Source organism: Pomacea canaliculata, linkage group LG7 (genome assembly GCF_003073045.1).
Source record: "Pomacea canaliculata isolate SZHN2017 linkage group LG7, ASM307304v1, whole genome shotgun sequence".
NCBI lineage: Eukaryota > Metazoa > Mollusca > Gastropoda > Architaenioglossa > Ampullariidae > Pomacea > Pomacea canaliculata.
The window spans coordinates 21,821,349-21,834,038 of NC_037596.1; the positions used below are offsets into that span (position 1 = coordinate 21,821,349).

General features: G+C 40.9%; 2 protein-coding genes across 2 annotated transcripts; both read right to left on the reverse strand.

Moving 5' to 3' along the window:
- Positions 1-6,395: 6,395 nt before the first annotated feature.
- Positions 6,396-8,382, reverse strand: LOC112569264. Its single transcript, XM_025247005.1, has 2 exons — positions 7,974-8,382; positions 6,396-7,739 (listed from the first exon to the last, which is right to left on the reverse strand). Exons 1-2 carry the CDS (start codon positions 8,155-8,157, stop codon positions 7,327-7,329), a joined length of 597 nt encoding a protein of 198 aa, XP_025102790.1. The 5' UTR covers positions 8,158-8,382; the 3' UTR covers positions 6,396-7,326.
- Positions 8,383-9,697: 1,315 nt separating this feature from the next.
- Positions 9,698-11,839, reverse strand: LOC112569263. The gene is made up of 4 exons (XM_025247003.1): positions 11,482-11,839; positions 10,713-10,887; positions 9,990-10,243; positions 9,698-9,714 (listed from the first exon to the last, which is right to left on the reverse strand). The coding sequence occupies exons 1-3, from the start codon at positions 11,543-11,545 to the stop codon at positions 10,171-10,173; spliced, it is 312 nt and encodes a 103-aa protein (XP_025102788.1). The 5' UTR covers positions 11,546-11,839; the 3' UTR covers positions 9,698-9,714; positions 9,990-10,170.
- Positions 11,840-12,690: the final 851 nt, after the last annotated feature.

A 12,690-nucleotide genomic window follows, 5' to 3' on the forward strand; every position in this document is an offset into this window, starting at 1 on the left:
GAACATAATTGCACTATAATTCATCGTCAATCAATCTTATCTTTATTATTCATGATTGAGCACCACACAAAATATCACGACTTCGAAAAATTGAAATCAGGATATATTGAACACTACCAATATTTCATAAATCAAATGTCAAAAGTTCCAAATAAAAACATACTCGGTCATCGACAGAAGCAGGCCATTAACTAATTGTTCTCTTTCTCTCGGCCATTTTTACTCAATTCTCCGAATATTCACCCATAGGCCGTAGGACCACCCAAGATGTATCATTCAAAATTCCACAAGAAAAAAAGTGTTTCATCAAATGAATGCCGGGAGAAATTGTTTGATGTTAAACCGAATGTTTTGTATATACAGTTAATAAGAACCACTAACTAAAGAATGAGGAGAGGTTTTTTTCTGTGGATACTTTGATTCAAGAACAAATTGCATTAAAAATCCAACCATTGCGAGCATTTTATTAGTATTTCACAAACTATTAATAATCATTTAGTTAGATGAGCAATATGCTTGATAGTATGCTTGAAGGTGGCCCAGGTCTTTTACAAATGAGTCTGGAATTTTCCCGGCTCTGCTACAGTTTTCATGTTATTTAAAATGTCCTCTGACGAGACCTCATCCTCGACCTCGCGAGCTCCTCATTGCAATTGAATTTGTCCTCGGCGTCTGTTCTTAAAGGGTATGTCAGTCAATGTACATCACTCCCAGGGTCGAGTCGCACACAAGACACATCTTCAAACCAAGACGAGGCCGAGGCAGGACTCAGGACAGATTCACACAATGAAGACCTCTGAGTCTGGCTGTGACGAGGAGGCTGGTAGCTCCTGCTTGATCTTTTCTAGTCTGGTGAATGTGTCTGTGTGAAGAGTGAGCAAACATGTCACTAACATGTCAGAACAGACCATTGGTTGAGGATTTGTTTAATTATTAAAGAAAATGTAAGTGAATATCAGTGATCTATTCCAACAAAGTGGCACATTTGGCAGTACAAAAGATGACACATAGATACACAGATAAAATTTTTCTGGTGGTCTGACCACTCCATTAACATAGTAATGTAAAGGACATACAGTCTGTTGAGAATATTACACATCAACACCACAAACAAATATTCTGTTATACAAACATTGAATTACTTGTAGATTGCGTACCATCCTCCAGGCAGCTCGTCACTGTCAGTGTTGGAGTATGTCCTTTCGTCAACAGCCCACCGTTTGGGCTTTTTTGCAGATGGTCAGTCAGGTCTCAATTTAAACGGAAAACTGCTGGCCACCAGGTCACACAGTTCTGTCAAAATGGCTGTTTCCTCCACCCACATCCCTGGCCCAAACTGCTAATTCTTTCCTTCACACCAATTTTCCAGTCGAGGCGTCCACAGATGTAACGGTAGCTTTTTGCCGGAGTCTCGCGCCGGAAGTTCAGGCAGCAAGGCATTGGGACATTTTCTTTGGTATTACCATCTTCTGTAACACTGCTGTTACAGAATCTTCTGATCTGTCGGAACCTGGTTTTCTGTATCACGCCTGGCTATAAAATCCCTTTTGGCATCCAGACTCTCAGTCCTTGTCTTTGTTTGAGAGCATGGTGATTCTGCGGTGGAGCCATTAATGTTAGTGTCACTGTCTGAAAGAGAATCTGTCCGAGTCTTCAATGTCACCAAAGTTTTCGTGTCACTTTCTGAAAGAGCTGTCTCACTGTCTGTTAAGGAACCCATCGATTCCTCATTGATAACTGGGTCTTCCTCGCCTATCATAGTCACAGTCAGGCACCACATAGTCCCCTTCTGCTGACATCCAGTGTTTCGTTTTGAATTCTGCTGTGGAAGTGTGTTGTGTTGACGGCACTGTCATCCTCTGTAAAAATTCCCTCAATGCTGGACGCGTCTTCTTTCTGGTACCTCGGAGTCTAAAACGTCTTGTACAGGACATCAGGGTGGAGGGCAAAGTTCCTACCTGCCTCAGTTTATTCGTTGCCCTGTCTACACCCACTGTGTCCACGTCTGGCACGTGACTATCTAGGTGAACATCTCTGCTGACTGTCCAAAAAATTTCTTCGTCTCATACAATGGACGATAAGTGGATGCTTCTGACTGGACATGGCGCCCTTGTTATGCGCCTTCCAGGTTTGTTCTCAGGCGCAGGTCGCTGCTTGAACTATAGGGTCATCTGGATGTCGCTGCCTGTGGATTCTTCGTCGTCTTCTGGCAGGAAATCAGAGACGGTTTAATGACAAGGTGGATCTACTGAGGGTATGGTACGAGAACTACAACAATCGTCTGAATCTTCTTTGACGGATACTGACTCGGTTCTGTAGAGACATCTGAAGCTCGTCTGTGTCGTGGTTAGAATAATAACCCGGATACTCGTGTCTGCAGACATCAGAAACAAACATTTCCTGTAGATGGCATGAACGAGCGAAAGGATGGGAGAGAGACAAGTAGTAGAAGGTAAGGGAGGTTACACGATTTGGAAGGTCTGCCTGTGGCAAAGCCTATAAATGTTCGAGAGCCATGATCATTAAGTCTGCTAATGGGTATTTATATCCCATTACATAAGTTAATAGTTTAATGTCAAAATTAGACTTTGATTGCAATAAACTTCAAAACAAATTTTATTTATGTTTCTCTTATGTGTGTAAGTGTGTAACAAAAGAAGTCAAGTGCTTTTTAATGTTTTCAGTTGACGAGAGCTATCATATATCATATAGGTCTATTTAGGTCTACGTGTCCATCAGAAAGTAGTCACCAATCCTTTCTTTACTCTCTGTCCCATCATTGCTGTTGTTTATTTCTGGTGGCCTGGAGCACGTGCATGGTAAACCACGTTAATTAAATCCTCAAGATTGTGAGGGACGTAAGGGAATAACTTTTCAGTAGTTCTGGAAGTTTCTGGAAAAAATTCTGTCTTATCTGAAGGTATGTTTTCCAAACTGTTGAAGATCGAATCCCAATCTCGTACCAACCGGCTCTCTTGTGTTTCTTCTGTAAAATATTCACGGATAGTCTCTAGGCATAGTAATGGCAGCTATTATTTACCTGGTCCATGTCACTAATCCCAGACACTTCATCGATGACAATCAGACACTGACTAAGCTCGCGAAAAATTTAATTGAATTCAGTTTTAGTGAACATCTACAACATTAGTTAAAAGTTCATATACGCTAGTAAATTTAATGTTCTTCACAATATGAAATTGTTCGAGTTTTATGAAGTGTCCTGTCCTGGACACCTATTTGACAATACACTGACTAGTTGTTTGTTTTAAAGCCTGACTCTGTGACGAGGTTGTAGTCTTTTATGTCTACTCAATAAGTATAATCACGTCTGTACTAATATCATGTGCTTGGTATTAATTTTTAGTGATAATTAGTGTCCGAACAGTAAATTTAGGATGTCACGTGAGGGAAAAACAGTAAAACACTGAATATCAAATTCTACGGAATGTAGTCTATTCTCACCTTTGTCGTAGTATGTCATATATCAAGATATAAATTAACGAAACATACACAACTGACCACGATTTACCTGTAGTCATCAAGGGATTAACTGAAATTCATAGAGCAAGTTCAGCCATCGTATTTTTCTCGGACTCGATGTTTGGCAGCACACCTGACACAGGTGACCTCGCTGGCGCCTTCTGCTGCTTCCCCGGAGATTTGTGACGTCATAGGAGTACAGTCGGATTGTTCTTTCCAGTATTCGCGAGGAATGACGTGGAAGTATTTTTTACAAAGCGCCGGCAGGGCCTCCTTAATAAAAGTGTGATGGTCGATGGTGTAAAGAATAGTCCATAGTCGTCTGTAAAACAATGTACAATACGGAGTCACGTTCAGTAGTAAACTATAGATCATTGTAGAAATATATACTTCCTAAATATGCTCGTAAAACAATATTGAATACATCTATAAAACAACATCAAAAAAAAACAACTGATGGCATGACATTACACAAAATCTTAACGACGACGAGAGCAAATTGTGACACATAAACTACCACACACACACACAGTACATTTACACAAACACACATATACAGAAAGTGTAGTTCATAAAGTAGGAAGGCGGTTTCCTGTCCTTCCTTCGACAAATTGTGAAATAACGAACTTGCCTTGTCTTTCCTGACAGAGTATTTACACCGTAAAGATTCCACATCACTGTCGTAGTTCAGGACTCCAGTTTGCACGAGCTCATCCATCAGGCCCGATTCATCCACATTTACCGACGAGAGAAATTCCTTTCTGATACCATCCAGAAAACGGCGAACATCAGCTTTTGTTTCTGAAACAAACACGGGGAAAGAAAACTGATTACTCAACTTTTATTGAAAATCATCCACAGGTAGTACTGGAATGCGGCAACGAGGACATAACTCGTGGAATCACATCCACAGTGACAGTTAGGTCTGATCACAGGAATTCAGGGGCTGGTTACATTGGAGGTCTTTGTATCCCTCTACCCCTGCAAAGATTTTTGGATCCCAAGACCTGTCAGAACGGTCTTAAAAATAGAGTCTTAAGATGCAGGTCTCAAATGGTAAGTGTAAAGTGAAATAGTCCTCGGCATAGATATGTAGGTATCTGTATATGTAGTATATGTAGGTAGTGTCGCTAGGTGACAGGAAGAACAAGTAGTCCGAATACTTTCCGACTTCCTGGCTCGCGGGCAGATGCACTCAGATGTGAGTACACAAGTAGCAGCTTAAGGAAGCACCAGACTTCAAATTTCGGATGCTGTCAGGGTCTATCTATACCTAATAAAGTGTACCCGGAGAAGTCAGCTATCATAGGGTAGAAAGTGCAAAGGTCATCAACCAGCCCCAAGAAGGCCTAAGCTCATATTTGTGGAGCACGTTGACCCAGATTGTAAGCCTACCCGAGCGGGGTAGATCGGTTAACCAAGGGTAGCGGCTAAAACCACACATTTATTGTTGGAGTACATCTACCCAAATCGTACCACTAGCCGATATTTTATCTGATACAATTTTCTTCCACCTCGGGTAACTATCGCGATTTAGCGCAACCAAAGCGAACTCATACTCTGACTAGACATCACAAATAAATTGGTAGCAGACGCTATAAAAATAAAAATGAATATAGATTTCTTTGTCAATGGTTTCTCATTTTAATTTTAGGCTTCTTTCTTCCTCCTTGAACGCATCACACATGAACAGAGGCAACCCTTTCGGGAAAGCCCTCGAGGCGAGAATGTCCTGAGGGTCAAATCCCTCGCCGCCAGTTCATGTCCACGCATGCTCCGCACAGTGTAACTCCTATGTCACAGCTATGTGTGCCATGTCTGAAAACTATTTTTTTTTCTTCCTCACTAAGTAATATAAAAATATATTACGGAGTGGTTTTAAGTCTGTATGTGTCCTGGACACGATTCGCGTCCCTCTGTGGTGAGAATCCATTGAGATCAAGCGTTAACACACGTTGTTGCAACACGTCGACAATAATCACAGCGCAGATGATAATAATACTGTAGACTACTATAGAACACAACTCGGTAATAGTTACAAAAAAAATAGCCACACACTTTGAGCAGAAAATCAGCATAAAATTCTGTTTTATCTAAGTAACATACAATCAGTTGAAGACACCACAGAACTGTTTACAATCTGACAATGGCGATGCATGGAGAGGAAGAGAATTCCAGACAGCTGGCCCATCGGAGGCAAACATACCACAATACTGTAAGTTTACATAAAAACGGCCAAACGACACAATTTCAGTTGTAATCCCACAGGCACGTCCTAAGTTCACATTCTGCTCTTCCTTCTCCCCATGATCGTCATATAATATATTGCGGGGACAAGCCTGGGTCTTCCCGCTTCCTTATCGCTAACATAACCCCGGTGTGGAGTGTTCACATATCCCCCGTCGTACATCCCCCAATAAATGCTAGTGAGTCATATCTAAATATTATTCAAACACCTGACACGTGGATTCCACCCTGAATGTACTTACTCCCATGGCAAGAGCTACACCCTTGTCACGCCCTCGATTACATACTGAGCACCTTTCCTCCCCACCCCCAATAACAAATTATTGGAATAATTATAATTAAATAATTATAGCTTTTATTTTATTTTCTTAATTTAAACTTTAAACATCAAACATAGGTTTACATTATGATTAGTGATGATTGTCGCGGTCTATCTCAGGACTTAGCAGAGTAGTATTCACCTGCACCCAAGTAGGTAAAACTTTTAGCAGTTATTTGACAAGTCAAGAGAGAGACAATGTCAATCGGTCCGTAAATGTTCGTGACAAAGTAACATTATAACCTGGGTGACTGCATCGCGTGTGACCCTCCTTCCTCCCACACAATAGTGACAGACTTAATTATCTATTCTCTATTAATCGTTGTCCGTGAACTCTGCTCCAGTCTTTTCTATGGGTGAGCGTGGAGGAAAGAGGAGCGATAACAGCTAATAAAGTCTACTATCATTGTGTTGCTGTCTGTTGTTGGTTACCAAATCCGTCAAAGCTACAAACTTATTGCAGTTGTCTTTTAATCAGGGTGCGTACGAACTGAAGGACTGGGGTGGTATCGCACGCCGGGTGGTACATTCCACAGTTCGCTCCCTTATCTACCCACCGAGTGTAACTCTTGTATGCAGAGGACAACGTATGCTCTTCACCTGACCAACAAGCACGATATATAGCCACATAAAGAGTACTCGATATCACAAGAGCTTCATTTGTGTCAACGTTTTTCTTAGGTCCAAGCCGTTTACGATCAAATCCTCGCCTTAACAGTTAAAAATTATTGAAGTAGCCCATCCTTTCGCAGGTAAACTGTTGTAGTGAGTTCACGTGACCTGTGTTAACAAAATGTCCTTTCCATTGATGCTCTCACTAGCACTATTTTTTGCACAATAACAAAAAATATTCCTTTCACAGTCTACAGGGGAAAGGTCACAGCCGAGAGGTCAGCCAGCTGGGTGCATCCCCCGGTCGTCGGACTTTGTTTCTGAGTGATGCTGCCGTAGTGTTGTGCCCAAATCACCACATAACCAAGCCAGACATATTTTCTTCCTTTTATTGAGTATTATTTATGCATATCGAGAAACACTTTGAATTGTTTTGAAATGTCAGGTTCAATGTTCATGCAGGTCTGACAAAACTAAATTAAATATTTATTCAAACCTTTTTCGCATTGCACATACATATTTGACCTCGACATTTGAGCTTCGTGCAAACAATGATTTACACACAATCTTAAAAATGAATGAAACATTTATTTTGATTTTTTGCTCTAGTCTGCAAACTGTTGTTTTTTTTTTTAATATAAATAAATTTTCTGGCAAAGGATTTAAAACTAGGCCACGTTTGTAGACATATTTATGTCTATCGTCGAAATTGTTGTTTGCAAGTTACTCAGCTCTTCATCAAATGAATCTGGAAGTCTCCCAGGCAACGATTTTAGCTGTTCTGTTATATCCTTGACTTTGTTTACAACGTCCATCAGACCAGACCTCAAGCGCTGTCGCGCACACGTCCGCATGTACGTGAAGTTTACGTGGATGGGTTCATCAGGGGTCAGTCGTAGATGCTGCATCGTTTCCAGGATCGAATCACACACAAAGCTTGCCTTCAAACCCAAGATGATCTGGAGGCAGGAGTCTCGGACAGTTGTAAAGGCGTTGGCCAAGTGGTTCTGGACCAGCGAGTTGTATTGTGGCGAGGAGGCCAGTCGCTCTTCTTTCATCTGCTCGAGTTTTTCCAGCGTCCCTTTGCATAATTGTGAAAATGTTATTAATAAAAGCCATCGTATAAACCACAATAGCGTACTTATCATGTTCAATGATTGGCTTAACAAAGTTAACAAACTAAAACCATTTGCTCCAATAGATTATTTACTAAAATATATATATAAAGAATACATATTCTGTAAAGAACACAGTCCGTAGAATGCGTTTATATATAGATAGATAGAAAATCCTTGCAATAATTTGCAGGAAGTACCTTGCAGACTTGCCTCTGCCTCCAGGCAACTGGCGACTGTCAGTGTTTGTGGATGGTGTGTGTCTGTTGTCCACTCCTCGGCCCTTTGGTCATTGGGGTCTGCCTGTGATGAAAAGCTGTTAGCCACGAGGTCACACAGTTCCATCAAAATGGTGATCTCCTCTGTATCATCGATGGTACCCATCGCTTCTCCTTCACCACATTCTTCATTCGAGGAGAGGGGCGCTGCTGCTGGGGTCTGACTCTCGCAGGACAGTTCATTCCATGGAAATGTTAGCTGCTCAGTGGCAGCCAGATTTTCAGCTTGACTTTCATGGGATAGTTCTGGTGGTGAATTTGCTGGTTCCTCACTGGCATCCACATGTCTTTTTGAAGACTGCTGAGAAGCAAGCTTTGGTCTGTGGGCGGATCATTGCAGAACACTTCTTTTATTGCTCGGCGCTTTTTGGCTTTTCGGCTAATTTTCAATGTCTTATACAAGTCGTCTGCCTGCAAAATCGTAAATGTACCTTTAAGCTTTGATGGAACACTTTTACAAATATCTCTGCCAGCCCTCTGTTCACTGTCCTCGGTGTTTCGGGGTGCATATCTTGCTGGATGTGCAAGAATCTTTTTGCCTCGTTTGCAACCAGGACGGACAGTCCATTCCATGTCTGACAGTAGCGAGGTTTGTTAGCTTGTGATGGTCCTGCCTGACCATCATCTGCCTCTGGTCCAAAATAATCTTCATCTGCCAATTCTTCGATCTCACGTTTTAAAGACCTGCAATTACTTGTACACGATGATATTGTAGTTCTACCCAGGGTCCAGTAAGCCCCGTGGCTGTCTTGTTCTGACTCCGGGTATGCGGTTGATGCCGAAGATCTCCTACTTGAGTTACTGGGTCCAGAATAGCTTTGCCAAATGTCTTTCTTCTGCACACAGTAATCCAAGAAGAAAAGTGTTATGAACTTAGACGAGCTTAATGTTATCATTAAAAATATATATGTAAATAAACAGGGTGTCCCACAAATTATACACACTTCAAATAATTATAAAACCAGTGTGTGTTACATCTGACTACTTCTTTCATCTTCCACATCCAACACTTTTGCAATGTTCAGTGTATGTATGTCGTTCTTACCCACAGGGTCTGGATACGGTGCAATATATTTACTTTATTATTAGCATAATTTCATTGTCAAAATATAATTAAATCTAAAGCCATTAGTTTCAAAATGATGTCTGTTTAGGTTCAGGCTATTGCAAAAAAAATGCAAGAGTAAACATCGAGAAATTTCCGTTTTACTTTGACTGCGTTTTCAAACTTCCAGTGACATTTTAAGATGAACTTCTTTGTTCAAAACTGAGTCTGGCTTTAATTGCAATGGGTTAAATCAGAATCAATTGAGCTGCTGGATGTTACAATGATACATTTTAGACACTATTTATTACGGGGGTATCTGTATCTGTGGGTAATATATCTTTGTGTCGGCACAATCAGGTCTTTACCTCTGGACTGACCATCCATCTCTGTTCATTGCTGTTCACTGCTGATGGTGTTGAACACGTGCAGGGTACTCCACATTTAATGGAATCCTCAAGATTGCTAGGGACGGCAAGGGCATAGTCTGTCAGCAGCTTCCGGAACTTTCTTGAGAAACTTTCGATGCTATCTGAATGAATGTTACCCAACTTCTTGAAGACGTAGTTCCAGTGCCATGTCCATAACACACACGCTTTTCTTGAGAAAAAATATTCCCTTAGATTGAAAAGAAAAATAGGAGAAAGGTATTTTAGTCTTTCTTAGCATCAGCACCTTAATTTCAAACAAACAAAAGGAAGTCGTGTACCCAAAAGTATCAAGGCCCATTTATAAATTAACTTATTCTGTCGAGATCATTAAGCAGAAAGGTAGTTTGTGACGTCACCTCTAACTGTAACGCGTGTGGACAAACCACCAAACAGAGAAAAAAAACTAATGGATCTTCAACTTTTTATCACACATCAAATAAATGACAAAGTTTTAAAACTCACTTGTAGTCATCATAGGTTATTACTTTACAGTCAAAGAGAAAGTCAAACATGGTTTCTTGTCGAACTCGTCGCTTTGACAGCACACCTGAAGCAGACAGCCTCGCCGACATTTTCCTTTGCCTCACCTGCGGCCTCCGACTGTCCTTTCCAAAATTCAGTCGGTATGATGTGGTAATATTTGTCACAAAGCACAGGCAATGCCCTTGTTGATGAAGATGTTGTGATCAACATCATGTAGAATGAACCACAGCCGCCTGTAAGACAAGTGTAAACTATCAATCAAGACACAAAAACGTAAATGAAAAGACGACAGGAAGAAATGTAGGCAGAAAAGAGAGAAAGAGGTATAGGAAAGAAAGGAGAAAAGACAGAATGAAATCGAAGATTATTACTCAGTTATTTGATACTGTGGTTGTAAAATTGTTGTTATCTCGACTGGAAAGTTAGTTCGCTATCAAGTTCCAGAGACTTCAATGTTTTGGTTCATCAATGATATATTATGTTGTAAAGGAACATTACTTACATAGTTATTTGTTATTAAGTTACTAGTTATTAGGTAAACACAAAGGGAAATGTCAATAGACTACTGAAAAAACCCACAAGAAAACAGTAAACAAAAAGATCTAAGATTTTAAGGAAACGTTTGGCTAATGACAGATATCAAAAGGTTATTACAGCCAAGTGAAAAGCAGAAGCAGTTGATTGTTGATGAGTTGAGCCTACCTTGTTTTATCTTTCCTGGAAGAATGATTATGATATAATGATTCGACATCACTGTCATCCTTCAGCACGCCATTTTGAATAAGAGAGTCCTCTAGTCCTGACTCCCTGAGATTCACAGAGGAACAAAAACCTTCTCTGATCGCTTCCAGAAAATGTGCAACATCGCATTTAGTTTCTGGAAAAAAGTAAGTCAGGTATTTAATCCCATAATGTCCTCTGCAAGTAGGGTTTGTGACAATACAACTTCTTTTGGTCTCTCACACACACACATGTCTCCTCAAATGACTACCCGATTTTCGAGCTTCATGATACACTCATAAATATTAATGCCAATATTCTTTCTTTGAGAGTCTTGTACAAGAAACACACGAGTCCATGTGACAGACTAGAGTCGCCATGAGCCTGGAGTGTTGTCAACTTGAAGTGCGAGGGTCCTTCTAGAACACTATCACGTTACCCTATGTAGGGCAAAGACAAAAGGTCATGTCAGTTCCATTTAAGGGGTACAAGGGTAGCGTGTAGTTTTAGTTTCAGAACGTTTGTGACAATCTGTTTTTGACACAACTTAAAAGTAAAAAAAAAAAAAACAAGCCCCAAAAATCTTGATGATTTGGAATATTTTAACGCAAAAATAATCACGAACTTCCGGGTCCTTGAGGAGCCATGAGTACATTTTTCAGAAATCGCTTGCATACCAATTTATATCAGGCATACATCAACTTGTGTGGTGTATATTTACTCATTCTTCTGAAATAAAAAAAAAACTTACTGAGTGGTTTTAGGTCAGTATGTGTCCTGCGGCTTGATTCGTGTCCCCTGGGTTCGGAATCCATTGCGATGAATCGCTTGACAGTTACAAACACCGAATTAATGGTGGGTGAATGATATAACAGGGCTGCAACATGGATGCACCCGTAGCAAAATAGTGGTGCAACAATGAGACTGTCTTTCCACGCGTACTGCCGCCATACATACTCGACACACGATGTCCGGTCGACAGCCAGCGCACTGCCTGATATTGAAAATGCTGACAGGCGGGCTTATATAAGCTCCCAAATGTGAAAAGTGGCTCCTCCCATGACTATTCAATGCCCTGTGGGGCCTTACCCACCTACCCGCCACGCTGCGCCACACTCGGGGCCGAAGGTATCCAACCAGGGCGAGGAGTTGAACTGGGGCAACAGTAAACCCGAGAGGAAAGGCATCTTGTTTCCGAAGTTATCAAAGTGTGTCCTGTAGGCAGATCCAGCAGATATTTTACCTTTCGGGCCCTAGGAATTACATGATTGCAAAGATGCTTCTGGGGTGAAGAAACAAATAATGGCGGAGTCTGGACACAGAACTGTAGCTACGAAAACAAGACGGTTTCACTCGACTTCCTCACGTTGCCCCTGAAAAAGACTTAGTCTCGCTTCGTGACTACGACCCCAGCAGTTGGCCTATTTCAGAGTTCACAAAGCAATATGAGCTGAACATTGAAGGAGGGGCAGTAGAATGTGTCAGCAACAAAGGGTAGGGGAATCCCCAATCTACCCTGAAATATTTTACAATCTTTAGCTGACTCGTGATGTGACACGAAAATTCGGGAAACCCGATTGTGTACGCGATTTTATTCCAAGTAAACGGCCATTCTCTTTGATTTCTAAAACATTTTCTAGCGGATTGAGTTTATTTATAATAGTTAATCTTGCAATGTACAACACGGGGGTACAGTATATTATTTACAACAGCATTGACACACTGGAAAAGGAAGCATGCACAAGTTGACTTTTTCTGTTCATTTATTCCTCCTAGTCTTTCCGTTTACATTCTGACGCTTTTCTGTTGAAATGAAGTTAGTTTACACCAGATGCAACGATGTCTTTAATTATAATAATTTATATTTTTGATATCGGGTCGGTTATTAGCAGTGATGGTGAGTGGGATAACCGTTACCGACAACCCAGGTTCTTAGTTGTAATACACACACACACACACA